Genomic DNA, 27,674 nt, shown 5'->3' on the forward strand with positions numbered 1-27,674 from the left:
GAAGCCAGGGAAGGTCATGGCGGAGTGTAAACCTCAAGCTGAGACTTGCAGGATAAGTAGGAATGCGCCTGACCAGTACACAGTAGCCACCATTCTTGACCCCGTGGACTCGATACTCCCGTGGGAGATAGACGGACACACAATCACCGTACCTTGTGATAACTGCTGACTTAAAAGTGTGTACAAACTGTGGTAGAAGGCAGTGAAGGAGGTCCTTGAGTAGGACAATACCTTTTAACCCAGGAAAAAAATGACCTTGGCTCATTTGCATTTGTGAAGCATCTAACTAAACAAAGCCCTCCAAAACAAAGGCCCAACATGGTGTCTTGTATGTTGCCAAATACATCGAATGGGAATAAATAAACGGATAGGACATTGTGAAACAAACCTAAAGACAAAGGGAAGAGCCTTTCTGAAGCACACTCGTGAGCCCCTCTAAATTTTATTATATCAAAATGGACTTAATCTGCCCTTGCCTCTTTCACATCGCCTCTCCTGAGGTGCTCCAGAGACCTTTGAATCAATTCTGTCCTGTATTTCTCTGTTCTGTGTCCCTGGGCACTCTTACTCAACCCCATGGTTCCAGTTATTACCTTTGCTATGGCTCTCACTTCCTATCTCCAGCTTGGGTCTGTTAATGCAATTGCTCATGAAACATCTCTGCCTGGAAATTTCACAGGTATCTCTATTTCATCATGTCCAGCGTGGAACTCATCACCTCCCTTACTTTTTCCACCCCTCCTCAAGAACTGCTGGCTCTGTGTGTGTTCACTTCAGAAAATATTACCCAGTTGTCAAAATAAGCAATGTGGGAGTCATCCTTGATTCTTTAATCCAATCCGTAGCAAACTTTTCCAGCTCTACCTCCTAAGTAGAACTCAGTACTATTCATCTCTGCCTTGCTACCACCTGATCTGGGCCACGTTTCTTTAGTCCTATAATGACAACGATGAATATCTAAGTGACTCCCTGAATCTACTCCCATCTGCCCATATATTCTCTGCTGGATCCACAGTCAAGTAAGTCATCTCTTAAAAATGTAAACCATATTGTGACATTTGTTTCTTAAAACCCATTAATGCTAAATCCAGTGTGGTGGATTGTATTCTTGAACAGAAAAAAAAAAAAAAAAAAAAAGACATTAGTGGAAAGCTCATAAAAGTTTGAGTAAAGCCTGGAGTTCAGTTAATAGTAATGTACTAATGTTGGTTTCCTAGTTTAAATAAATGTCCCATGATTATATAAGATGCTAACATTAGGGGAAAGTGGGTGAAGAGTACACAGAAACTCTATGCAGTATCTTTGCAACTTTTCTGTAAATATGAAACTATTCCAAAATTAAGTTTATTTTAAAAAACATTAGTAGCCTTAGTGCCCTTTATGTTAGAGGCCAAAATTCTTAAAATGACCAGCTTTCACTCTCCAGCCAAACTAAACTTATTATTTAATCTTTCCAGGGAGATTAACCTCTTCTTTGCTAGTTTCCCAGTGTCTGGCCCATTCGTTAAGTGCTTAATAAATATTTGTTGAGGAGTTCCCCTCGTGGCGCAGTGGTTAACGAATCCGACTAGGAACCATGAGGTTGCGGGTTCGGTCCCTGCCCTTGCTCAGTGGGTTAACGATCCGGCGTTGCCGTGAGCTGTGGTGTAGGTTGCAGACGCGGCTCAGATCCCACGTTGCTGTGGTTCTGGCGCAGGCCAGAGGCTACAGCTCCGATTCGACCCCTAGCCTGGGAACCTCCATATGCCACGGGAGTGGCCCTAGAAATGGCAAAAAGACAAAAAAAAAAAAAAAATTGTTGAAAAGTAATGAGCACTACATTAAGTTCAAAAGATTGACTGTAAATTTGGAGATTGATGGATATTGGGAATTTTTAAGCTACCTAAGTTGGGTTTTCAGCTGGAGAGGGGACAGCCTAGGCAACACACCTGTGCGGTATGTTACCTTCCTCAGCTCCCCAAATCTCCCCTCCCTCATCCCTTCCCGGTGCTGGAAGAAAATCCTTGATCTCTGCACCAGCCGCCTTCCAAGCTTGGGGACTGGGTGCCCCACTTATGCTAATGGGAGGAAACAGAATCTTCCCTCACCTACTCTGTTCTTGTCCCAGCCCTCCCTACCCACCTGTGGACAATTTAACAGTGAGTGCTGGGAACAGCGCTGCCTCCGTTTGGGTCTAACGACTGGCATTATTCCAATGGCAGGAATTTCAAGCCAGGTAAGAAGAGCCATGCCAGGCTGCCAGATGGCGGGGAAGATAGGTGCGAGTGAGCGGGCTTCAGACTAAAGCAAGGTAGAGGGATCAGGTGTTGTAATCACATTCGAGAAAAGGAGTCAAATGAACCTCATTACACACTGTAGAGCCCTGTTATAATAATACCCCTATGATTTCTTCGACTTGTATTTAACCTGGGATAAATCCTTTTTTTCCCTCATATATCTTCCTTTCCACTTCTCATTATATCCTTTCCCCTCCTAAGTCATCATTCTTAAAATAATGACAATAAGAAGAAATAACTGTTACTAATTACTTTAGATCATCATTTCATCTAAGGTGTCCCAGTCCAAATATTTCCCCCAGTTTTTCAGGTGAGTAAACCCATTCCCAAGGTTACACATGGCCAATGCCAGGCAGATCTGGTATTCAAACTTGAGTCTTTCTGGCTCCAAAACTCCCTTTTTTTGGGGGGGGGAGGGCCCTCCAGCATGTGGCATTTCCCAGGCCAGGGACTGAACCCGTGCTGCCTCAGAGACAATACTGGATTCTTAACCTGCTGTATCACATGGGAACTTTGCTCCAAAACTCTTGTTCTGCCCTCCTGCAAGTGGCCCAGGGTGATGTGCTCTAAACACCCCATCTCTTAATGAAGGCCATAAATGCAATGGGTCCTAAAGAAAGGAAAGGTGGGGTATTGGACTTTTAATCATAAGCAGGCTCCCCAGGTGGAAGCTGGAGGTGGGAACTCCATGGAATGTTTGTTTTCTCATCGTGTTTCAATAGGATGGAAACTTTTTTGCCTAAATTCCATCTGGGAGCAATGTTTTGAATATTCTGTCCCATCTACCCCCAACATCAATTTCCTTCATGTCTTCTTCCAAAATGACAGACAGAAGAATTTAATACATTTAATGCTTTTCCTTCCATGTACACTATCATAAATTACAAAGTATTGTTCACTTCACAAAATAAAACCATTTCCAGATAATTTTTTGACAGTTTCAAGAAATACGTAGCTACAACAAACAAATCTGTACAGTTGGGAGGACAGATAATAGCAGGGACCAAGCAGAACCACTGTGACCACCCCCCCCTCCCCGAGTGCCAACAGATTCCATCACATAGCCCTTGGGACTTTCCAGGATGACACTGCACTGCCCCCCCCCCCCCAGCTCACTTATCACACAGTAATTCTCTTCTGGTCACTCCAAAGCAAGACTAGTGAGTAATGACATGAATCACTTCAGACAATCAGAGGAAAAGACATTGTAGTTGGATTTAGGAGAAGAAAATTTAGATTTACAGTTTTTGATGTTTTAAATATTTTACCTATGTTACAAAATATAGAAATCTTGGCGTGAAAAGCTCATGCTAAGATTAAATATAACCAATAAGATAGAACTATAGTAATCAAATCGTATTAAATTATTATCCATCAGAACTACTTTTATCAAGGAGGAACAAATGTTTGTAAAAAACCCAACCTATTCATTCTTACTTTTAAAAACGCTTGTTTATAAAACAAACAAAAAAAAATCAGTAACTATTCTGCAGATTCACTTTTCACGAACACAGAAATGTGGCAAAAATGCAACTTGCCCTTAACATGATGAATTCAGAGTGCTTGCCTAAAAAGCAAAGAAGAAAAGTGCGAATTTTTGGACGCGGCCCAGATAGAACCAGTGTTCCTAAGTCATTTTATGTAAAATGACCACATTCGGCATGGTCTGTGGTGTACACACATCACGTGGAAAGACTATGACCAATTCTGAAACATACTTTGGGATTTCACAAAATTTTTATGGAAAGAAAACTCGTGGATGTTTCGGATCATCCTACAATTGCTAGAAATATATACCGTACGATAGCAAAATGCCAGTGCTTAACAGCAAAAACTATCAAAAGCAGGGACACAGGTGGGAGTGAAATTTCATTGCGAAGCACTGATAAGGACAGAGGTATGTCAAGATAATACTGCATTCATGGTAAACTTTTTTCAGGGACCACAGCAAGAAGGCAGGACAAGGGACACAGGGTAATAATCAATGCACTGCATTGAGTTCTATTTGCTAAAATAAAGTAACATTCTTGCAGCTAAAATAAAAATACATTTTACAATATAAGTTTCATTTAACATTTAACATATAGAATTGTCTTCTCTTTGTAAGTGGAAAATGTATAACTGTCTCAAGTACCTCTATGAATTAAGTTCCCTTTTATTACTGATAAGACTGACGTTTAAAGGTCTATGTTGTTTTTTAATAAGTTAAAGAAAGATTTATTAATCACTCTTCCAGCAAAACAGACAGACATCCGAGGAGGCACGGCAAAGACCCGAGGTGAGGGCTGCTTCTCACCCTCATCCTTGCTGTTCTCCCGTGGGGGGTGGGGAGGGGGTGGGGGCGGGGGAGGCAGTGTCTACGAGACACAGTAGCCAACTTGGCAATCCACTGCGGTCCAGGAAATTCTGTCACTTGTTTGGAAAACAAAGCAAGTATAAGAAATGTTTTTATTTCTTGAGCCTTATCAACCTAGATGGGGCTGTGGCGGTTGGGCTCATTTTGCTGGTGGATTAGAACAAAACATCTTCGTTTTCTATTAAAATCTGCACAATTAGCTTTTGGTACCGCATGTCGTGGAGGGTGGTGAGGGTGCTGTCCTCGGGGGGCCTCATCAAGGTGGGCCCGAACACGATCCCCAGGTTTTCAGCATTCATGAAATTGTCCTTTTCATTCAGAGTCACCCTGCAAGACAAACACATACACCGCGACATTATACAGACTCGAGGGCAGGTGTGCATATACACATTATGTACAAAGGCCCCCGAGAACATCTATGGTTCAGGAATTTGTAAAAGAAAATTGAGAACCGGAATTACTGTATGTTCTAAAAGGTAATTTTCTAATTTTTTTAAAATTGAGATCGCTGACATTGCTTTCAGCCAGTAGAAGTTGAACCATTAGGTGAATCTGGTACAGACACACTTTTTATTTTTATATTTTAATTTTTTTGGCCTCATCCTTGGTATGTGGAAGTTCCCAGGCCAGGGTGGTTCCCAGACCAGGGATGGAACCCGTGCCACAGCAGTGACAATGCTGGATCCTTAACCTGCTAAGCCACCAGGCATCTCCATGACCCAGAGTTTTGGTTTTTGCTTTCCTTATTTTTTGCTGCCCCAGGGTACATGGAGTTCCCAGGCCAGTGATCAGATCTGAGCCACAGTTATGCCTTAAACTGTGGCAAAGCCAGATCCTTTAACCCACTTTGCCAGGCTGGGGATGGAACTTGCATCCTGGTGCTACAGAGAAGCTGCCGATCCCATTGCACCGCAGCAGGAACTCCCACAGTTTTTAAAGTTATAAAAATCAGTCCTTCTTACTACATAAACATGGAACTCTCATTGGGGGACTGTTGGTTTGAGGGGGTGGTAGATTATTAGGTGGTCCATAGCGCATACAGAGTTTAGTCTAGGCTTGCATGGATGTCTTTCTTCCCCTGGTGTCGTGGTCTACTCATCAGCATGCTGGTGAGCTGGGAACTGAGGGCAGATTCCCTGTCTGCTGGCAGGGCTAGTGCTTGAGGAGAAAGGTCACATGGAGGCTGGGGCTGCCACAAGTTTAGGAACAGCCAAGTCATCATCACAGGATGGGGGAATGGCTGGAATGTGGCCAAACGGGAAAACAGTTGAATATTATTTCTAGTTCCCACAGGATGAAGTCTGGAGCAGTAATTATGGCTGGAATTGAAAATCATCATTTCAGCATCCAGATAAGAATGGCAAAGCCTTTAAGGACGAGTTCAAACTTCAAATTTGGCTTAATACCTTCCTAGTGAAATAAAAATTATGATCGCTCAGATTCTTGCTTTAAGGAATTTAGATTTTAGGATGTTCATAGGAGATCTAAAAGGGATTACATTCTCCAAAAACAGAGCAAGATAGGATTCACATATGTTTAGGTTTTACACAGGAAGCAATTCCTTAGTGTCTATTCCCTTGACGCTAATTAAGAATGGCCACTTAGCATTATTATAGGAAGGTCAATTCAGCGTGCCTTATTTTCACATTGCAAAGCTAAAAGGGAAGCAAGAGAGAGGACACTCTTCATTTTCAAACTGCTGACATCTCCCTATTAAGCCAAGAACCACACCCAACCAAACTCGATGACCAGCGAACCCTCCATGGTCAAAATACTAAATAATTGGCATTTGAAGATTCAACTGAGACATGTCAGCATTTTTGCTGATAATAATACTTTGCCTTTCAAAGTAGAACAATTAGACACTGAAAGAAATAACTTATAGCTAATTAAAAGCCAGGCTGACATTCAAGTCCATTTTTTCTTCTATTTTGGCTGCCTCACAGCATGTGGAGTTCCCGGGCTAGGGATCAGATTGGAGCTGCAGTTGTGACCTATGCCACAGCAGTGGCAACACCTTAACCCACTGCACTGGGGGAGGGGGATTAAACTAGAAATGCCACAGAGACAAGCTGGATCATTAACCTACTGTACCATAGTGAGAACTCCTCAAGTCTATTTTTTATCCAAAAAGCACTTGTACTCTTAAATTCAATAAATTAATCAAAATGGGACTCTTCTGAGCTAAATGTTATGTCTCTGATCCCCTTGAATATGAGTACCAGTGTTTATATGTCTTATAATGTAGAAAAATAAAAACCTCAATGCCTTAGTGTTTCTATGGCATTTTTAACTTGCTTCATTTCACTTACTGCATGGATCTGTAAATTGGTCAGCATTGACATTTTTTGGTTTATTTTTATCTAAGAATGGGTTGTAGCAATGCGTCTTCCAAAAACACAGAGGAAAGCACACAGAAATGCCCTATTCCTCCAACATCTCAAAAACCAAATCATTGACCTCATTATGTGAGTGTGGTGAAGAAGAGAGAGCCATGGTTTGGGTAAAAGAGTCTGGGACCAGAGGCTTTAGTGTCCCTTAAACAGCCATCTCCATCTGTCTCACATGCTCAAGCACAGGTGACCCAGTGTGTAGCCCTCTGGGTCAGAGATGGCCTCCAGTGATCCCTGCCTCCCTCCTGTAACTCCTTCCTGTAGAGCATGGGCTGGACCTAGTGACTTGCTTCTAGTACAGAGAGTAAAGCAAAAGCCATAGGCTATCACTTCTGAGATGAGGTTATAGACACTGACTTTCATCTCGGGTGCTCCTGCTTGTTTGCTGTAGTGGAAGTCAGCTGCCATTTGGGAAGCTGCCTACAGGGAGACCCTTATGGCAGGGAACTGAGGGTGGTCCCCATGAGAACAGCCAGCAAGAGAGTGAGGCCTCGGGTCTAAGAGCCTCTGAGGGATTGAATCCTGCCCCAAGACTGTGTGAGTGAACTTGGAAGTGGATGATCCTCCCACTCGAGCCTTCAGATGAGGGTATAGTCGAGCTGTCAGTTTAATTTGCAACCTTGTCATAAACCTTGAGCCAGGGGTACCCAGTGAAGCCACACCTGGATTCCTGATCACAGAGGCTGTGCAAAAGTAAATGCCATGAAGTTTGGGGGCAATCTGTCACTCAGTGATAGGTAATTAATATATCAAGGAAAACAGAAGTCAGGGTGAGAATGTTCTTGCTCAAAGGAAGAGTCTGGGACTGTGAGTGAGCAGAAGAAGAATAGAACACAGAGTCCAAGATGCATGTGGGAAGAAGATGCAGGCAAATGGTTAAGACAGAGTGTGGGCTAGGATCAGACCGGGCTTTAATCCTGGCTTTACCTCACCTCTTTGCATCAGTCATTTAACCTCCCTAAGCTCCACCAATATCATCTGTAACAGGAGACCCTAAAGAGTAGCTACCCCGTAGAGATCTCACATCTAAAGTGCATGAAGCAGCCCCTGCCTCAGAGTGAGTCTGCCAGCAGTTATGAATGGGGCTGGCCTGGAGAAGGCAGCCTTATCCACTTTAAAGGGAAGCGGGGGGTGGGGGGGTTGTCTGTCCACTAACAAGTTGGGGAGGGTGTAAACTTTTCCTAATGCATCATGTGCCCAGGACAGATAGGGTTTGCAGAGGCCGTATCAAGGAGGTGTCAGCTTACTTCTTGAGGTGGATCATTAGGTAGCGGAGGGTCTCATAGTGGGCAGGTGGCAGCAGCATCAGCACCTCATGGACTGCTTCCAGCCTCTCATCCACATTGGAGATTTCTGTGGAGTTCACACATAGTGAGTGTTAGCACAGTGCTCAAAGTTTTCAGAGAAGTGACAAGAAGTTTGGTTTGTTCCAGCCATAGATGAAGCAGAAGTCTAATAACATTTTGCTTAAAGCAATCAATTGATTTGTGTCTTGCCTTATTCCAGAAAGGGTTTGAGGCTGGGAACCATGTGCATATTGAGCATGAATGGCCTTGTGGCAGGAGGCTGCACCTGGTCCTTGCCCTCCAGGAATCTGAAGCCCTATAGGTGCTTCCTGGTGTCAATGCACAGACTGGGCTTTGCCCATCTTCTGAATGCTGGATTTGCTAGGTAACTATCACCAGCTTTCATTTAAACTGGACCACACTTGGGACTATTCTCTTGAAGTTGTTGACTAAGTCTTTCCCTGGCGGGCTTCCATAACTGAATATACTTTACAATGCAAAGCCACTGATGGCACTTTTCACCCAAATGTTGGCGTGGTTAACCCCAGCGTGGTGTCCAGGTTAGGAAGTAGATACTAGGCACATTAACAATGGGAGGAAGCATGCCTGCTTCTGCTTTTTAGGACTCTGATAGGCATTGGCAGCCACTCAAGAAAGCTCTCCTAGTCGCCCCTTCCGGGGCAGAAGGTACCCTGCTACTAGAACCTTCTCCTTCAAGACCATCAGGACCCAGGAAAGAATGCTCTTACCACGGAATAGGGCCACAGCTCATCTGGGAAGTGTACTTTGCACTAACCCCAGCCTGCCCACATCTCTCCCCATCAGGCATCTCATTACTATATACTGTTGGTACTATATTTACCAACACATTCCTTAAAAGATTATATTTTTTAAAATAAAAACTTCCTCAAAGTGTGCATTCTAGCAGCTGAATCTCCCCTTCCTATGTTCTTGAACAAAGTGTAGAGAGAGCAACCACCTACCCCCAAACACACACACACACACACACACACACACACACACAATGGTCCTCTCTCTTGACAGCTGTGACTCAAGTGCCAAACCCTAAGTGCCACCTATGGCTTGATGGAAGACCAATGCTGACATTCCATCCCTAGACTTGTGAGCTCAGGTCTCTGAGCCCAGCTTTCCTCCTCCGTAAAATGGGATTAGAGTATCTGCCTCATCAGGTAGATGAGAAGACTAAACTAGGAGACAATTGGTGAGAGTTCTTAGTTAGTACTTGACACTGTCTACTCTCGGCATATTACTAATTTTGAACAGCATCAATGTGCAAAACTTGGGGTACGCCTTGAATTGATTAGCAGTGGGATTCTGCCTAATATATGAAAGGAATGAATCCAGAGTCCCCACTGAGGAACATCGGATGTTTACTACAGAAACATTCTGCTTTCAGCATATAACAAAGCAGGCCTGACTATACTAGTTCCCAGCATACACGAAATGATGGTGAGAGGCAGAACTGCCTGGCACCCAGCTTCTGCCCAATGGGGTTGGCTTAGTGCTGGTTTGATTCAGCTGGTGGATGGACTATGCCTGGTTTTCTGTTAACTGTACCATTGTGCCCTTACTTGGCAGGGAGGTCCTCAGGCAATAATTTCAACAGGTCCAAGCTTTAATTTTCTTGAAGTCCAAAGCACGGCACTTAAAAATTTGGTGCCAGAAAAAAATTAGTTCATACTTACTTGCTGCTTCTATAAATTTAGAATAGGTATCATAGGTGATGACAGGAATGGGTAAGTCTCTGAAGTACAGTTTAAGGGCTCCAGTGATGATGTTTATGTCTGGATAGATGCTGGCAGATATATCTGCCTTTTCACCGTCTGAAAAACAATCAATGATCCAGTTGCTAATTAGGACCTCATTTCACCAAGTTAAAGCCTGCCCAGAAAGAAAAAAAAGCCCCGACAATGAATGCTCCCTTATAAGTCTCAGCTGACTGCTCTGGCTTCTAGTAACACTGAGATGCAAGAAGGAACAAAAAGAAGTTTGGTGAGAGGGATTTTGGGTCTGAGGATAAGTGCAGCCAAAAGAGTAGTGAAATAGACTTAAAAGAGTTCTTTGGGTCCCAGCCTCCGGTAAGTTGCTAAATAGAAATCTAGCACAGTCATTTACATTCTAGACACAAAAGTTCATAATAGAATAACAATCTAATTTGAAAATTTAAAAATCGAGAAGCTCTCATACAGTATTCTTTGGACCTGGATTTGAAGATCACCTGTATAAAATAATGGCTGAATTTTTTAGGTTCTATGTCTGTTTCAGGCTTACTGAAGTTTCTTTTCACTGCATTAGTCCCTAAGACTTTATTCTGGGAAACTAACTTACCCTCATGTATAGATCATGTTATATTTTTACATTACTATTTGTACTACCCTTGATATTTACAATCATTTTGAAGACATTTTTTGACCTTTTGTTTTACTCTTAGTACATATCGGTCCAATCTAATTGTCACAGTCTATACATTTTTTTGGATAAAAAATGTCTCAATCATACAGGGACTATTAGCATTTTCTTTTATATAGAGACTTGAAAGAAAGAAAAAAAATGCTTCAGCAAAGTTGGTTCTGATGATGAAAAATGCTCCTAATATACAGAAAACAGTTAAGTGCAAGCAGATACACCATATGGTCCCATTATTTACAAATTTAACAAACATTTATTGAGACTCTACCATGTGCCAGGCACTGTTAGGCCCTAGGGAATCAAAGAAGAAAAGACATACAGTTGTCCCTCAGTATCTGTAGGGGGTTGCTTTTAGGAACTTCCCACCACACGGATACTCAAATCCATGGATGCTCAAATCTCTTGTGTAAAATGCTTTAACATTTGCATATAACCTATGCATATCACCCACTATACTTTAAATCATCTCTAGATTATTTACAATACCTAATACAAAGTAAGTGTTATGTGAATAATGTTAATACAATGTAACATAACATAATGCTACAGAAATAGTTGCCAGCATGTGGCAAATTCAAATTTTGCTTTTTGCAACTTTCTGGAATTAAAACAAGTATTTTTGATCCATGATTGGTTGACTCTATAGATATGGAACCGCAAATTCAGAAGGTCAACTGTACTCCCTTCTAATAACTCTAGTTAGACTGGGAGTCAGGCATGCAGCTCCATGATAGGGAGGAAATGGGAAGATCGCTATTCTGAGACGTGTGGAAATGGGGAGGGGACGGTGGAAAAGGAAATGGAGTTCTCATGTCCGCTTGGGGTGACTGGGAAGGAGTCATGAAAGAGGAAAGACTTGAGCTGACGCCTGATTAATGGGTAAGGCAGAGGTGGGAACATATTCTAGATGGACAGAGCAAGCCCAGGGGCTTGTTCTTGAAAAGAGATAGGGTGTGTTTCAGTATTGCTGGGGTACCAACTACACAGAGAGGAGGAACTGACTATGAGCCTGAACAGATAGGGCAGCTAGATCTTCAGAGACCTTGTCTACTACTTGACAGAGCTGGGGAGGTCCTATCTAGTAAGCTAGAGGTTCCATCTCTTGACTGGTGGTACCAGAATTATTTCGAACATTCAACAGAAAACTGATTCTTGGACTCGCTCAGATTCTTGCATGAGGGGGGCACTGGTGATCTGTATTTTGAATAAGTTCCCAATTTGGCTCCTGATATCTGACCTAGGAATATGGCCTAGAGGACATATATCACAGACATAGAGAGCACAAGCAGTCACCTCCTAAACTTCTACCCGCTTCCCCTGCTTCAGTGCTGAGGGTACTCCCAACCCCAAGCTCTATTCTTTGGAGAAGTGGGAAAAGGAGAGGAATCAGTGGAATCCTGAGACACAGGATGCAGGAGGCACCCTGATGCCATATGGACTGACCATAGATGCTGGGCAACCAAGTCAAGACTCTCCATAGCACCAAATGCTGTCTGCTCATTCAAGTAGTAGTTTAAACTCACTTCCCCAAGTGGTCAACTGTCCATGGCTTAAAAACAAACAAACAAACAAACAAACAAAAAAACCACTTTCCCTAGAGAAGGAGAGAACAGCATTTGTAAACTGTTGCTCCTTGGCTTCCTAAAGCACAGCTCTCAGTAGCTCTAAAACCCCATTCCCACTACGAACAAAATCTGGTTCCAAAACAGAAGATGCTCAGGATAAGTCACTTGACACTCAAGAAAATGCGAGCCTACCTCTGTCAAATGCCATTTTGACATCTTCGATGTGTTCAGTGAATCCAGAGACTCTATAAAGGCCTTCTGATTTTAATCCTGTTTAAAAAAAAAAAAAAAAGAGAGAGAGAGAAAGATAGACTTCAGCTTCCCAAAACATCTAAAAAAGAATCTAAGTTCCTGTCTACACTGTGTACTATCAGGAAATGAGCAAATATCGTCAGTACTCTAATATATCACACACTGCCATGGCAGAACTTGAAATTGTCCATCTCGGTTTCTGTCTTTATTTGCTTGCAATGGAGACTTCAGCGATCTGGTCTTCCTCCTGCCTGGCTTTGCAAAGTGAACCCATGTTTAAGATTCTTGGAGTTCCTGTCATGGCTCAGTGATAATGAACTCAACAAGTAGCCATGAAGACACAGGTTCAATCCCTGGCCTGGATTAGTGGGTTAAGGATCTGGCATGCCATGAGCTGTGGTGTAGGTCAAAGACTCAGCTCAGATCCTGAGTTTCTGTGGCTGTGGCGTAGGCTGGTGGCTTCAGCTCTGATTCAACCCCTAGCCTGGGAATTTCCATATGCCATGAGTATGACCCTAAAAAAGACAAAAAACAAAAACAAATTCTCATCAACCATGGTCTCCTGCTTCCTTTGTTCTTCTGACTGTTGAAGGCGATTTCACTATAGCAACCTGCTTTCTCCCCAGCATCATCTTAATCTAGGTACCATACTGTGTCCAGCACTGTGCTAGGCACACAATACAAGTATGTATGTGTGGGGTACATATTATTCTGATTTTATTAGAACTATTCCAAATTTATAGCCTTATGTATTTAATCATAAATATAACATGTTAAATGTTTCATTAAACATGGCTGGTTTAATTGTTCTACATTCAAATAAATGATCATATAAACAGATGCAGGAAAATTCTAATGAAGATTCAGGAAACTTTTTTTTAATGGCCACACATGTGGCACATGGAAGTTCCCAGGCTAGGGGTTGAATTGGAGCTGCAGCTGCTGGCCTACACCACAGCCACAGCAACATTGGATCCAGGCTGTATCTGCGACCTCGGATCCTTAACCCACTGATGGAGGCCAGGGATCAAACCTGAATTCTCACAGAAACGCTGGGTTCTTAATCTGCTGAGCCACAATTGAAACTCCAATTCTGGAAACTTGATCACTGTATATTTAGACTAAGAAAAAGATGTAGCTTCTGCTGCTAAATCTTATTGATGTGTTAAGATATGTCCTAAGGTCTAGCTACCTCCTAAAATATATCAGAAGGGATGGAGGATAAAATTTCAGATCTTGTCAAAAACTAGCTACTAGGAAGCTAGAGCTACAACAATAATAAATATGCAAATAAATAGCTTCTACTGCTGCTACAGTATATGCTGGCAAACTCCTGATAACTAATAAATGTCCCTGTTTTTCATGTATACTATCCAGTATATAAGAGTCAGCATTAAGTCTGCATCAGAGATGACATAAATACTGCCCCCCTTCCTGTGACCATCGGAGACAGCTGACCCCAGCTTCCCCTCCCATTGTACCCCACTCAGCGTCAGAATTCATCTCAGTACAGTTGTTTAAGGTGCCAGTATTGATCAAGTGAATTGACCCACGAGATGAGACCTGGTGTCATCCTGTTCCGGTTGGCGGTACACGTAAGCATACAGTGCCATGAAACTGGCCCTGCCTTCTGATAGAGGCTGTGGGAAGGTCTTACTGAGGAGCTTGAAGAAAGTCACAAAGAATGAGTTGGAGTTTGCCAGAGTTGGCAGAAGGTACCAGCTCCCCTTCCGGTGTTAGTTCTCCCCTTCTTTGGTTGTGATGAAACCTTTGGTTTTCAGAACACCACCCATTGCAGAGGCCATGAAATCCTGGCCAGTGTGAAGACAGCAGAAGCGCCTGGGTCATGGACTTGAAGAGAAGAGCGTGCCCCTTTGCTCTAGGTTGGAATGCAGATGAGATGGAGCTGGCCTTCTGGGATTATGCAGATGAGGGCGGCTCTCAATTAACAAGGGTAACAAATTGCAGGGCCTGGGTTCCTGCCCCTGGGGAGCTGCTCCACCAGCCCTGGACGGCTGCTGGAGAGAGAGAGAGATTTCTATCTTGTTGAAGACACTGTTATTTGGGGTCTCTGTGACAGCACTGAAACATATGGGTGAGGTCCATTGGTCAGACACACAGATTTGGAGGTGGAGTTAGGGTTGAGTCCTATACGTTGGGCCCTGTACTAGGTCATTTATACGGATCAACTCATTTTAACCCTCACAACCACCTTATGAGGTACAACGGATTCTGTTCACGTGAAAGGTGAGGAACTAGACATTGAAATCGAGTAAGTAACTAACCCAAACCAGCATGAGAAATGGTTTGGAATCTACCTTCAAGTTGCTGATCTTCTCACTCTACCACATTAGGCAGAAACAGCTGTCCATAAAGAACATTTGGAGAACAATGAGGAGTTGCTATGGATGGAAGATGGGGAATGATGTTGGCAGTGGTGGCAACGAAGCTGGGAATGGGGGGTCACACGAGTTTCCTCCAGCCCTTTCTCCAGTTCTGCTCACACACACTGGCCTCTAATGCCCGTAGCTCCAGTCCCTTTGCTGTGACTCTCCTGGCCTAGATTCCTAACTTGTGCCATTCCGGCTGCTGTTCTAGACATGCTTAGTGCTGTGCTCCCCATGAACCCATTCGACATAGTAGCAAAACTCAGCCTGAATGATTAATAGTCTCTGATGAGGAGCGCTATGGGGTGACCCACTTCTCCGGAGTCCTGATTGCAGGCTCTGGACAGGCTGATGATCTGACCCCAAATCACAGAGTCCTCCAAACAGGAGGTCCCAGAGCTATGCTCCCAGAGTCAGGGCATCCTCCTCACTTCTTACCCAGCTCAGCCTTGCATCAGCAGCCTCACCCAGCTCTGACAGCCACTGCAGGGAAAAGGCAGGAGGCATTTCTTGCCATCTGAGATGAAATGAGTGAGTCTTAAGGGAACAGAATAGCTAGAGTTTTCATCCTGCATGGAAGGGGGAAATCATTTCCTGTCTCTAAAAGGTTTGGGACAACAAGCTATGATGTCTCCTTTTGTTTTGTTTGGAAAGAATGGGATAGTTGGCGAATGCATTAAACACCTGTAGAATATATTAAGCCAAGGTGGATATAATACTGCATATCAACTATAGTGGCAAGGGTATGTACGTGGCAGCCATGGTAAAAAGCCCTTTCAATTACCAAATTACATCCAACAATCCACGTTCTCCCCAACAGACGCTATTCACCACATCGTGGAACATTTTGATACTGAAAAAGTGGCCAAAACAAAGCACAAACAAAGGAAAGATGGCTCAAGCCTAATACAACTTTCTTTGAAGTTTCTGTCTTCCTTGCCTTCTCAATTTTCAATGACTAGATCATTTCAATTTTTAACTCTCCTCTTTGGAATAAACAGAGTCAACACCAGGAGTGAATTTCTGTATGGTAGAAAATATATGTGTTGACCAACAAATTCTTATTTACTAGAAACTTTTAAGACTTGACTCAAACCTCACCAATACCATAAACTCTTCCTGAACTCAGCTCAGATAAGAAAAATGTCTTCCTCTGTGACTCCATTTTTTTTTTTTTTTTAGGGCCATGCTCGTGGCATATGGAATTCCCAGGCTAGGAGTCAAACTGGCCTCTACCACAGCCACAGCAATGAGGGATCTGAGCCACATCTGTGACCTACACCATAGCTCAGGGCAACAGAGGATCCTTAACCCCCTGAGCGAGACCAGGGATCAAACCCTCGTCGTCATGGATCCTAGTCAGGGTCGTTACCACTGAGCCACGATAGGAATTCCTCCATGGTGTTTGGATACATGCACCTGAAGCTGACTTATTTGCCCTGCCCTAATTCTGCCTATTATGGAATGAATTTCTTGAAGGTAAAAAATATGACGTTTATATCCTCAGTGTGTAACATATAATAAGTGTTTAACAAGCATGTGTTAAATGCACACAGGCATGGTTTATGTACAAAAATAAATTGATGTAGTGGGTTGGACCGTGTGTGTGTGTGTGTGTGTGTGTGTGTCCTGGCAGACCATTTCCTCAAGATCAATAGTGGAGAGTCAATTTAACAATTAGAAGAAAGTCTCCCTGACAACAGTAAAAATAAACAGTAAAAATAAAATCACTCTCATAAGGAGTCTTTCCCGAACCTCTTGCTTCAATTTCCCGAATGCATATGTCTACCACCATGGGTCTCTGCGTGTTGTGAGCCTTCACCAGTGTCGTGAGGTCACAGCAGTACACCTTCTTGATCCTCTTGAGATCAGGCTGGCAGTCGTTGGGAACGTGCTTGGAACACTGTTTGTGTACGTTCAACCCACAGTCTGTAAACAAAGAAACCACATTAGCCTTGCCTGGCCCTTTTGTCGAAGGTCAGCACAAATGACATGTTACCAGAAATAAAAATGAAAACACCGGCAGGGTTTGCTGTCTCTGTCTGTCTGAACAGCCATCCCCTATTTAGAGGGGATATTGTCCACAAGGTGAGTTTAAAATCTCTCTTTACTCACAAAACTTATAAAAGTCCATTTTTCTCAGTAAGCCTTCTCTGTCGTTGGGCCACAGGAATAGGACATCTCGCTGAGACAGTTTCAGTAATTAACTAGGTTGCTGTGTCCCTCCCCCCACCCTTTTGGGACTGGACCCTTTGGGTCCATAAGAGGGCTTTGGGGTTTGGCTTCCCAGAGCAAATCACGCTCATAAGGGCACCCAGGACTTTTGCTAGGTTGTTTCCCTCTCCTCTTCTGATAAGGTTACTCTGTCTGTAGGAACCTCTGATCTTTGGTTTGGGAGACCCACCACCAGTGGCATACTCTTGTGTTTTCCCGGTGAGTTGCCCATACTTTCCATTCCTGTCCCCCTTGTTGGGCAGTTTGGGTTGGCCATTTGCCTTTCTACTTGCCTTATTTTGACACCTGTGAGTGGAAACACTGTCCGAATGGACACAGGTGGGAGTGCCCGAGAGTTTACAATCTGGAACAATGCCATGTAATATGAAGAGGAGATTAATTATTTATAAAGCTCATATCAAGCTCCAAAGCTGGAAAGGTGCTTTTAAGTTCAATGAACACATTAAAAGCCTTATTAGCAGTTGGTATCCACTGATGGAATTTCTCTAACAATAACAAGGCACAGTGTACATTCTGAAGAATAAAAATTTAATGCCGAAGATGTTCACAGTTGATTTGGTGTCTGTCCCAAGTACCTTCCAACGCTGATTGTTTTTCTAGGTGTAAAGAATAATGCCAATATCATTTTATACTTATAGACATATACATACACAAGATAATGAACATTGCAATCAGTTGCTTAAAAAAAAAAGCACAACCATCCCAAGGATTTGAGAGGATCTAAACATTTGTAAAATCATAAAAAATGATTTTTGAGAATCGTTACATGATTTTCACATAATGTTTACTGGCTGAGGTCTGTCTGCCTCAACAAAACTAGTCCTTAACGGTGAGGCCACCAGAGAATTCCCCAAACCAGTTCTAATGACCTTACATTATCATCGTGAGAAATTCTACAAAGCTCAAGTAAACTTCAGCGACATCTGATAGATCTATTTGGTGAATGTAAATGTCGGTGAACTGAACTAAAGAGAATGGCTGGTTTTCTTGTCTGGATGATATCAGCACCTAGGTTCTTGTGAGGATCAAATAATATATGTAAAGACTGAAGTGTGGCAAGTACTACACGAATATTAAATAGAAGGACTGCAAATATGGCGATAGAAAAATAGAGGGATACCTGCCCAGATATCTTAAGTTATTTCATTAGTAATTTTTTTTTACCAGTTGTGAATTCTTACAAACTTCATTTAAAATAATTTTTAAGATTGTGATAAAATATACATAAAATCACCATTTTAACCATTTTCAAGTGTACCGTTCAGTGGCATTAAGTACCTTAAAACACTGAATACAACCATTCCTACCATCCATCTCCAAACCATTTTTTGTCTTCCAAAAGGGAAACTCTGTACCCATTAAACAATAATTCCCCAGACCCTCTTCCCCTCGGCCCCTGGTAACCACATTCTACCTTCAGCATCTAGGAGTATGACCGCTCGAGACACCTCATACAGTATTTGTCCTTTTGTGATGGGCTTATTTCACATCGTTTAATGTCCTTAAGGTTCATTTGTATTGTAGCCAGGATCATTTCCCAAAGAGCATTCCATTTGCCGTAATATTTCATTGTACATGTATAGCTGTTTTGTTTATCCATTCATCCACTGACGGATTCTTGGGTTGTTTCTACATCTTTTGGCTCTTGTGAACAATGCTGCTATAAGCCTGGTGTACAAATTCCTGTTCAGGTGCTCCCTTCAGTTCTTACGGGTATACACCCAGAAGCGAAATTGCTGGATTCTATGATCATTCCATTTTCAATCTCCTTATAAACTGCTTTTTCAGGTCTGAAGCAACGGTGTGTTTATGTCGAGTTAAATATGAATGTTTTATTAAAATAAAGATGCTTTATAACAAATATATTCAGTTCTTGCAAACTAACAATTCTATATGCTATAAAGTCTAGTTAATTTTAAAAACATCTAAAATGTGTAAAATCTGGAGAGGTGAGAGGTAATAATGGCTCGTCTTAATATTTAATGATCAGTTTTCCTGCTGCTCACAGGAAGTGTGAGGCTAAGGAGTGGCCACTGGAGAACAGAAACATTACAGCCTTAGAGTCTGTTTTATTTTTTTAAAAAAAAAAACACAGAAAAAAAAAAAAAAAAAAACCAAGCCCCTTTATCCCAGAGAAAGTCGCTGTTCACAGCCAAACTGAATCCCAGAGTTTTGTTCTCATAATATTGACTTTGGACCAATTTCCAGCTGAAATTGGATAAGACCAGCAATTAGGGATATTTTTGGTAGGTATAATCTGGCCAAGTTGAATTAATGACCACAGAGTAATTCGGATATTCTACCTCTCTGCTCAGTGGTTGAGCTGTGGAATGCTTTGTAACTCTTGGTACCTAAGCCTTTTGCGGTAACCCAGGGTATCTGGGACGTTTCTGGGGAGGCCGCCTCCAACCCCATGTTTACTGCGTGTCTCATCATCTGGGATGGGGGTGGGTAGCGTTAACCAACATGACATGAGCGTTTCCTGCAAGCATCCAGGTATCGCCACCCGTGACTGCTGCATCCTCACAGTAGAAGCCGAAATAGCCCTTTCCGGGCAGAGAATGGATTTAAGGTCCCATGACCTGATGAACCAAAATGGGCAGGATGGGGAAATAGATCATCTTAATGTAGTGTTAGAGGTTATTTTATTTTAACTGCTTCATAAGAATTATTTTTTAAAATCATACACTGGCAAGGAAGAAATCAATCATGCTGTTGGTGTGGAAACCCAATCAATGCATCACAGGAGGCCGTTCTTGCTCCCGGCCAGAACTGCTTGCCAGAAAAAGTGCGGCATGATGAATTAGGAAGCTGGTTACACATTAATTTGGCAATTCTCTGCTGTTTTGTTCAATGCATCTTAATAAGATGTGTTGTGTGCTATGAGCAATGGGTGTGTGCCTCCAGTTCTAGGTGGAAAAACACCTAGGGTTTCAAGGCGCTTTCAAAAGATGTGATATCAAAACCAAGGTGTATATTTTCACTGCTAATCTGATGGCAGAAAAACACTGGCATGGGCTCTGGAGTCAACTCAATGTTCCATCACTTACTGTGTGGCCAAGAGCAATTAACAGTGATCAACAAGCCTCAGTTTCCTCATCTAATCAATGGGGAGAATAAGTATGTCCTCCCCAAGGATTGCTGGTGAGGCTAAATGGCATGATAAACAGGAAGGGCTTAGCTCAGTGCCTGGGATGTGGTAAGTATTCACTAATATTATGATTTTGAGCCCTACTTATTCATAGTAAAGTGGGGATGGGAAAGCAATCTGGCTTTTCCATCTGTGTGATTCCACTGGAATTGATTTCTTTTTCTTTTCAGGACAACTGCCTATTTGGGGTGTCAGGAAGGTGCCCAAGAAAATACACGCACTTGCATATTTTTCTTTTCTTGTACAAACATGAGATATTCCTTCTCATTCTAGCACCATCTAGAACAGTCTCTCCATTCAGCACAGAGATGCCATGAATCTTCCAGAAAGTTAGACTCCTGAATTAGATGAGTTTCCCAGCTTGGAGTGATGCTGGGCTTGTTTCCCAGCTCTGGAGAGAACCCCTCCAGCTCAACCTTGTGGCACTTTGTGTAAATGGAAAAAGATAAAGAAAGTTCCATGCGTACCTGAGCACCGGACCCCTTGGGCAATGAGGCCCCACATGAAGTTGGCACAGTATTCACACCAGTGCGGGCCTCGGAACGTGTGGACCTAGGAGCCCAAAAGAAGAAAACTGTCAGAAAATTCAGTCACTCAGAAGCAGGTGGCCTTGGACATGAAACAAATAGATGACGTTGAGAAACCAAAGCCTGAGAGGGAGTCAGCTTCCTTCACTGGGCTTTTTCTTTCCAGTGAGGCCAATTTGCAAGCAGACCTGGAGAAAACAGAAGTGCTTTGCTTTTTAAAAATTCTCTACTGATCCTCCAGGCCGTGAACCAGAGCTAGAAAGGAACATGGGGAAACAGGACGCTTATAGGGCCACACCATCAGCTAAGGAATGAGGCTCTTGGTGCACCAAACAAGGCCTGAGCTGGTGGCTATAACCTGCATTTAGCTAAGCAAGTTCAGTTACTGTGGCCTTTTGACCAAAGTTGCCCTATCTCCAGAATATCCAGGTAGGGATAAGTAAGATATGATTAGGGGATAAATCAAAGGTTCCAAGGCCTTAAGCCACTTCCAGAAAAGGCATTTTATTATTATCTGTCGTCTTTTTAGGGCTGGACCTGCAGCATATAGAAGTTCCCAGGCTCGGGGTTGAATCAGAGCTGCAGCTGCTGGCCTATACCACAGCCACAGAAATGCCAAATCTGAGCCACATCTTTGCCCTATACCACAGCTCACGGCAACGCCGGGTCCTTAACCCACTGAGCAAGGCCAGGGACTGAACCCATGTGTTCACGGACTCTAGCTGGGTTCATTGCTGCTGAGCCACAATGGGAACTCCCCAGAAAAGGCATTTTTAAAAGAGGGAATTAGGTGAACATGGAAGCTACTAATAGGGTCTATAGATGGACCTTCCCCAGAGAGGTGTCTGCACTAACCATGCCCCTGTGTGGCCTATGGCTGCATGAGTCGAAGCACAGCCTTGGCCTTCTGAATGGCTAAGGTGCCAGCCTCATTTGCTGGTGTCCAAGTTATTTGTGAAATATTCTGAACATCATGGAGTAAGGATGGTCTTATCTCTATTCAGGTACAGGCCCTCCTGAGACAGGGCCATGTATTAAATCACAACTGAAAACAAAAACCAAACAAAATAACATGTTCTCTGGCACCACTGGACTTCATGAAGCAAAGCTAGGGGATTCCTGGAAAGCAACTGTGGTTGTGGTAAGCCAGAAACCATCGCAGGCTGTCTATTTGAGGGCATATAAATCTATGCAAAGAGGTTTTGAATTTTTACGAAATTCAAATATTATGAGACTGGGTGGCTCATATAAGGATGTTCCAAATTTTAAACTTCCATTAGCAAAAGACATGCGGACAGTATTTTTTTTAAGAGGCTGGGAGGCCTGTAGAGGCCTGTTTAGGCAGGATGACAGCGGTGCTCACAATTTGGGAAGATGCTCGACAAAGCCCAGCTTAAGGAAAAAACAGCACCACTTTGAGTTCTTCATTTATTTAGCTATGCCAGGAATTGAGTATACAAAAGCTGACACATGATGCAGACTCGGTTCCCTCCTAAGGGCGCTCACAGATTTATCAAGACAGAGAAAGTATGCAATTAACCAGTCAAAAAAGACCAACTTCTGACCATGGTTTCTAGGCAATAAAACTAAGTTATCATCGTCTTTTGGTCTTTTCAGTTTATCACATGCAAAGCGCCCCATTATACTATTTCTGCTTTGAAACATGATGGAAAAAAAAAAAAAACACACCACCACTAAAAACCTGTCAGAATTGTTTTTACTAAAATGGAGAATCATGCTGCAAGGAAAGGACACTAAGATATGACAAAGCACCCCTTTGTTGGAAGGCAGAGAATCCGTCCGAGGGCGCGCTTGCGTCTTGGAGCCAAAATGCCGTGATTCACTGGGAGGCCTACTCAGCTGAAGTGTAGCACTGAAAGAATTTCTCAGTAAAGTGTCCTATTGAAAGCTGAACATTTTACAGATTTAACAATCAAAGGTTTCTTAATATTTTACTGGAAATGCTTGAAAGGAACTGCTGGTTAATGATGGCAACAAAGTTGATTGTTAATATACCGTGGAAATCACATGATCATTAAAATATCTTTTAAAAAAAGCAATTAAAAAAAAAAGATGTGAAAAGGGCTATAAAAGAAGAAATGAGGCTTCCACTAGAGAGATTCAAGAAAGGCCCTGCTGTTGTCCACGATGGTCAGAAAGTCCTCTTTTGAAAGGTGACCTTGAGGCTGCTTGAAGGAAGAGAAGGGGCCAGTCTGGTGTGGACACTCGGGGGAGCACTGCAGGTGGAAGGAATCTACGGGGGCTCTGCAGGAGCAAAAGAGCTTGGTGTGACAGAGGAACTAGAAGGCCAGGATGGCCAAAGCTCCAGAGGGAGGGAGAGAAGCATTGGGATGAGGGAGAAGGCAGGACAGGGCCTTGAAGCCTTTATTAACGAGTGTGGATTTGGTTGTAACTGAGGTCCAATAGGAAGTTCCTGAAGGCCTTTAAGTAGGAAGATGATGTTTTAAAAAAGATGTTCTGACCACAGTGCTGAAAATGGAAAGGAGACTTGCAATAATAAGAAACATTAAGAGACTCGTAATAGTAAGAAAGATTCAAGAAGTAGATAGTAGTTTCTAGTTGAGAAACAATAGAGGCCAAGACCAGGATGCTGGAGGTAGAGATGGGGAGTGGGTGAATTTGAGATATATTTTGAAGAGAGAATTGAAAGGACTTGATAGCAGAATAAATGTGGGTCTTTGACAAAGAAAGGAATCAAGAATGACTCCTAGACAGGAGTGAGGAGTGGACAGTGATGCCATTTGTCAGGTGGATAGCGATGCCATTCATTGAGATATGGAAGACATGCTTTTGGGAGAAAGAGAAGAATTCAGCTTTGAGCACTTTAAGGTTAAATGTTGCTGAGGTTCCAAGTGTTAGGGTCAGGCAGAAAGTCACACGCAATTCAGTATCTCAGAGGAGTGGGGGCTGGAGGTATATATTTGACCATCCTAATAAATGGTATTTAAACACTGTATGAATAGATTAAAAAAAAGTACTATGTTGAATAACAGAGGTGAGAGTAAGCGTCCTTGTCTTAGTCCAGGTTTTAGTGGGAAGGCTTTCAGCTTTTCTCCATTGAGTATTATATTTGCTGTGGGTTTGTCATAAATGGCTTTTATTGCGTTAAGGTATGTTCCCTCTGTACCCACTTTGGTAAGAGTTTTTATCATGAATGGATGTTGGACTTTGTCAAATGCTTTTTCTGCATCTATTGAGATGATCATGTGATTTTTTACCTTTCTTTTGTTAATGTGGTGTATGACGTTGATTGATTTGCATATGTTGAACCGTCTTGTGAACCCGGGATGAATCCCACCTGGTTGCGGTGTATGATCTTTTTTACATGTTGTTGTATTAAAAAAAAAAACAACCAAAAAAACTATTAGAGACAGAGAGTAGACAATAAAGAAAATAGAGCCTAATTCCAAGCCTCAGTGTTCCAACATTGGAGAGAACCAAGAGAGTAAAGCATTTAAGAGGCTAAGAGGTGAAGCATGTTTAGGGAAGGAGTGGCCAACCAGGTTGAATGCTGGAAAGAAATCCAATTAAATGAAGGCTGAATTTTGATTCAGATGTAGAGAAGTAACTGGAAACCTGGGAAAGAGCAGTGTCTTTGGATTGTCAAGGCAAGGGCAGAAGTTGTACTCGAGAGAACTGAAGGATAAATGGAAGCATGGAAGTGGAGAAATGTTTAGGAAAATTTGTTAAGAAGTTTGGCTGTGATGTCCTGCAGAGCAACAAGATAGCTCCAGGGAGATATGAGTGGGCCCTGGGAGGACTTTTTAAAAATAAAAGATGGCAAAACCAAACATTGCAATTGCGAAAAATGAAAAAAAAATACTCAAGCAGAAAATAATTGGAGACCATCCAACCAAAAAAAGGAAGAATGGAGAACCATAGAATCAACTGGAACATGAGGTTTAAAATGGCAATAAGTAATCATCTATCAATTATCACCTTAAATGTCAATGGACTGAATGCTCTAATCAAAAGACACAGAGTGGCTGAGTGGATAAAAAGCAAACACCTTCAATCTGCTGCCTACAAGAAACTCTCCTTAGGACAAAGCACACATATAGACTGAAAGTGAAGGAGTGGGAAAAAATATTTCATGCCAATAGACATGACAGGAAAGCAGGAGTTGCAATACTCCTATCAGACAAAATAGACTTTAAAACAAAAGACATAAAGAAAGACAAAGAAGGACACTACTTAATGATTAAGGGATCCATCCAAGGAGAGGATGTTACTATCATCAACATATATGCCCCAAATATAGGAGCACCCAGATACATATAACAAATATTAACAGACATGAAGGGAGAAATTGATGGGAACACAATCATAGTAGGAGACTTTAATACCCCACTCATACCAATGGACAGATCCTCTAGACAGAAAACCAATAAAGCAACAGAGATCCTAAAGGAAACAATAGAAAAGTTAGACTTAATTGACATCTTTAGGACACTACCATCCAAAAAAATCAGAATACACATTCTTCTCAAGGCACATGGAACATTCTCAAGAATCAACCACATATTGGGACACAAAACTAACCTCAACAAATTTAGGAGCATAGAAATTATTTCAAGTATCTTCTCTGACCACAATGGTATGAAACTAGAAATCAACCACAGGAAAAGAAATGAGAAAAAACCTACTACATGGAGACTAAACAACATGCTACTAAAAAACCAATGGGTCAAGGAGGAAATCAAGGAGGAAATTAAAAAATAGCTTGAGACAAACGATAATGAAGACACAACCTTTCAAAATCTATGGGAGGCCGCAAAAGCAGTGCTCAGAGGGAAATTCATAGCAATACAGGCCTTCCTCAAAAAAGAAGAACGATCTCAAATTGACAACTTAACCCTCCACCTAAACGAATTAGAAAAAGAAGAACAAAAAAGACCTAAAGTCAGCAGAGGAAGAAAATTATAAAATCAAAGAGGAAATCAATAAAATAGAGATTCAAAAAACAATAGAGGATATTAATAAAACCAAGAGCTTGTTCTTTGAAAAGGTAAACAAAATTGACAAACCCCTGACTACTCACTAAGAAGAGAGAAAGAACCCAAATAAAAAAATCAGAAATGAAAAGGGAGAAATCACAACAGATACTGCAGAAATATAAAAAACCATAAGAGAATACTATGAACAACTATATGCCAACAAATTTGACAATCTGGAAGAAATGGACAATTTTCTAGAATCTTACAGCCTGCCAAAACTGAATCAAGAAGAAACAGACAGACCAACTGAACAGACCGATCACTAGAAATGAAATTGAAGATGTCATAAAAACACTCCCTACAAATAAAAGTCCAGGACCAGATGGCTTCACAGGCGAATTCTACCAAACATATAAAGAGGATCTGGTGCCCATCCTCCAAAAACTTTTTCAAAAGGTTGAAGAAGAAGGAACACTCCCAAAGATATTCTATAATGCCACCATCATCCTAATTCCAAAACCAGACAAAGATACCACCAAAAAAGAAAACTATCGGCCAATATCATTGATGAATATAGATGCAAAAATTCTCAACAAAATCTTAGCCAACCGAATCCAAAAATATATCAAAATGATACATATGCCATGATCAGGTTGGGTTCATCCCAGGTTCACAAGGATGGTTCAACATACGCAAATCAATCAACATCATACACCACATTAATAAAAGTCAAAAATATACGGAGGTGGGCAGGGAACGATGACAGGAAATGAGGGGGGGGGAGGGAACGATCGGGGGAGCTGTGGTGTAGTGCAGACGCTCGATCCTGCGTGCTCTCTAGTGCTACAGCTCGATTCGACCTACTGAATCCATATGCAGACAAAATAGCAAAAAAAAAAAAAAAAAAAAAAAAAAAAAAAAAAAAAAAAAAAAAAAAAAACCATATGATCATTTCAATAGATGCAGAAAAAGCATTTGATGAAGTCCAACATCCATTCATGATCAAAACTCTTGCCAAAGTGGGGGTATAGAGGGAACATTCCTGAACATAATCAAAGCCATTTATGACAAACCCACCACAAATACAATGCTCAACGGAGAAAAACTGAAAGCCTTTCACTCAAATCTGGAACAAGAGAGGGATGCCCACTCTCACCACTGCTCTTCAACATAGTTTTGGAAGTCCTAGCCACAGCAATTAGACAAACAAAAGAAATAAAAGGCATCCAAATAGGAAGAGAAGAGATAAAACTGTCACTGTATGCAGATGACATGATACTATACATTGAAAACCCTAAGGACTCAACCCAAAAACTACTTGAACTGATTAATAAATTCAGCAAAGTAGCAGGATGTAAGATTAACATTCAGAAATCAGTCACATTTCTGTATACCAACAATGAAATATTAGAAAAGGAATACAAAAATACAATACCTTTTAAAATTGCACCTCAAAAACTCAAATACCTCAGAATACACTGACCAAGGAGGTAAAGGACTTATATGCTGAGAACTATAAAACTTTAATCGAAGAAATTAAAGAAGATGTAAAGAAATGGAAAGATATTCCATGTTCGTGGATTGGAAAATCCATACTGTAAAAATGGCCATGCTACCCAAAGCAATCTACAGATTCAGTGCAATCCCTATCAAATTACCCATGACATTTTTCACAGAACTAGAACAAACAGTCCAAAAATTTATATGGAACCACAAAAGACCCAGAATTTCCAAAGCAATCCTGAGAAACAAAAACCAAGCAGGGGGCATAACTCTCCCAGACTTCAAGCAATATTACAAAGCCACAGTCATCAAAACAGTGTGGTACTGGTATCAAAACAGACAGACAGACCAATGG

General features: G+C 41.9%; 1 protein-coding gene across 5 annotated transcripts in view; it reads right to left on the reverse strand.

The window, feature by feature from the left end:
- CHN2 (chimerin 2) overlaps positions 3,108 to 27,674 on the reverse strand; it is a 300,407-nt gene continuing 275,840 nt past the window's right edge. For 2 of the 5 annotated variants that reach the window (XM_003484050.4, XM_021078571.1), the window contains exons 8-13: positions 20,799 to 20,883; positions 16,701 to 16,874; positions 12,499 to 12,576; positions 10,018 to 10,155; positions 8,273 to 8,378; positions 3,108 to 4,959 (exon numbers count right to left, since the gene is read on the reverse strand). In XM_003484050.4, coding sequence (XP_003484098.1) covers positions 4,788 to 4,959; positions 8,273 to 8,378; positions 10,018 to 10,155; positions 12,499 to 12,576; positions 16,701 to 16,874; positions 20,799 to 20,883 — 753 coding nt within the window. In that variant the 3' untranslated portion in view covers positions 3,108 to 4,787. Of the gene's footprint in view, positions 4,960 to 5,499; positions 5,952 to 8,272; positions 8,379 to 10,017; positions 10,156 to 12,498; positions 12,577 to 16,700; positions 16,875 to 20,798; positions 20,884 to 27,674 lie in introns of those variants that run through there. The other 3 variants (XM_021078572.1, XM_021078573.1, XM_021078570.1) reach the window with 3 other exon arrangements.

This window comes from Sus scrofa, chromosome 18 (assembly GCF_000003025.6).
Source record: "Sus scrofa isolate TJ Tabasco breed Duroc chromosome 18, Sscrofa11.1, whole genome shotgun sequence".
Taxonomy (NCBI): Eukaryota; Metazoa; Chordata; class Mammalia; order Artiodactyla; family Suidae; genus Sus; species Sus scrofa.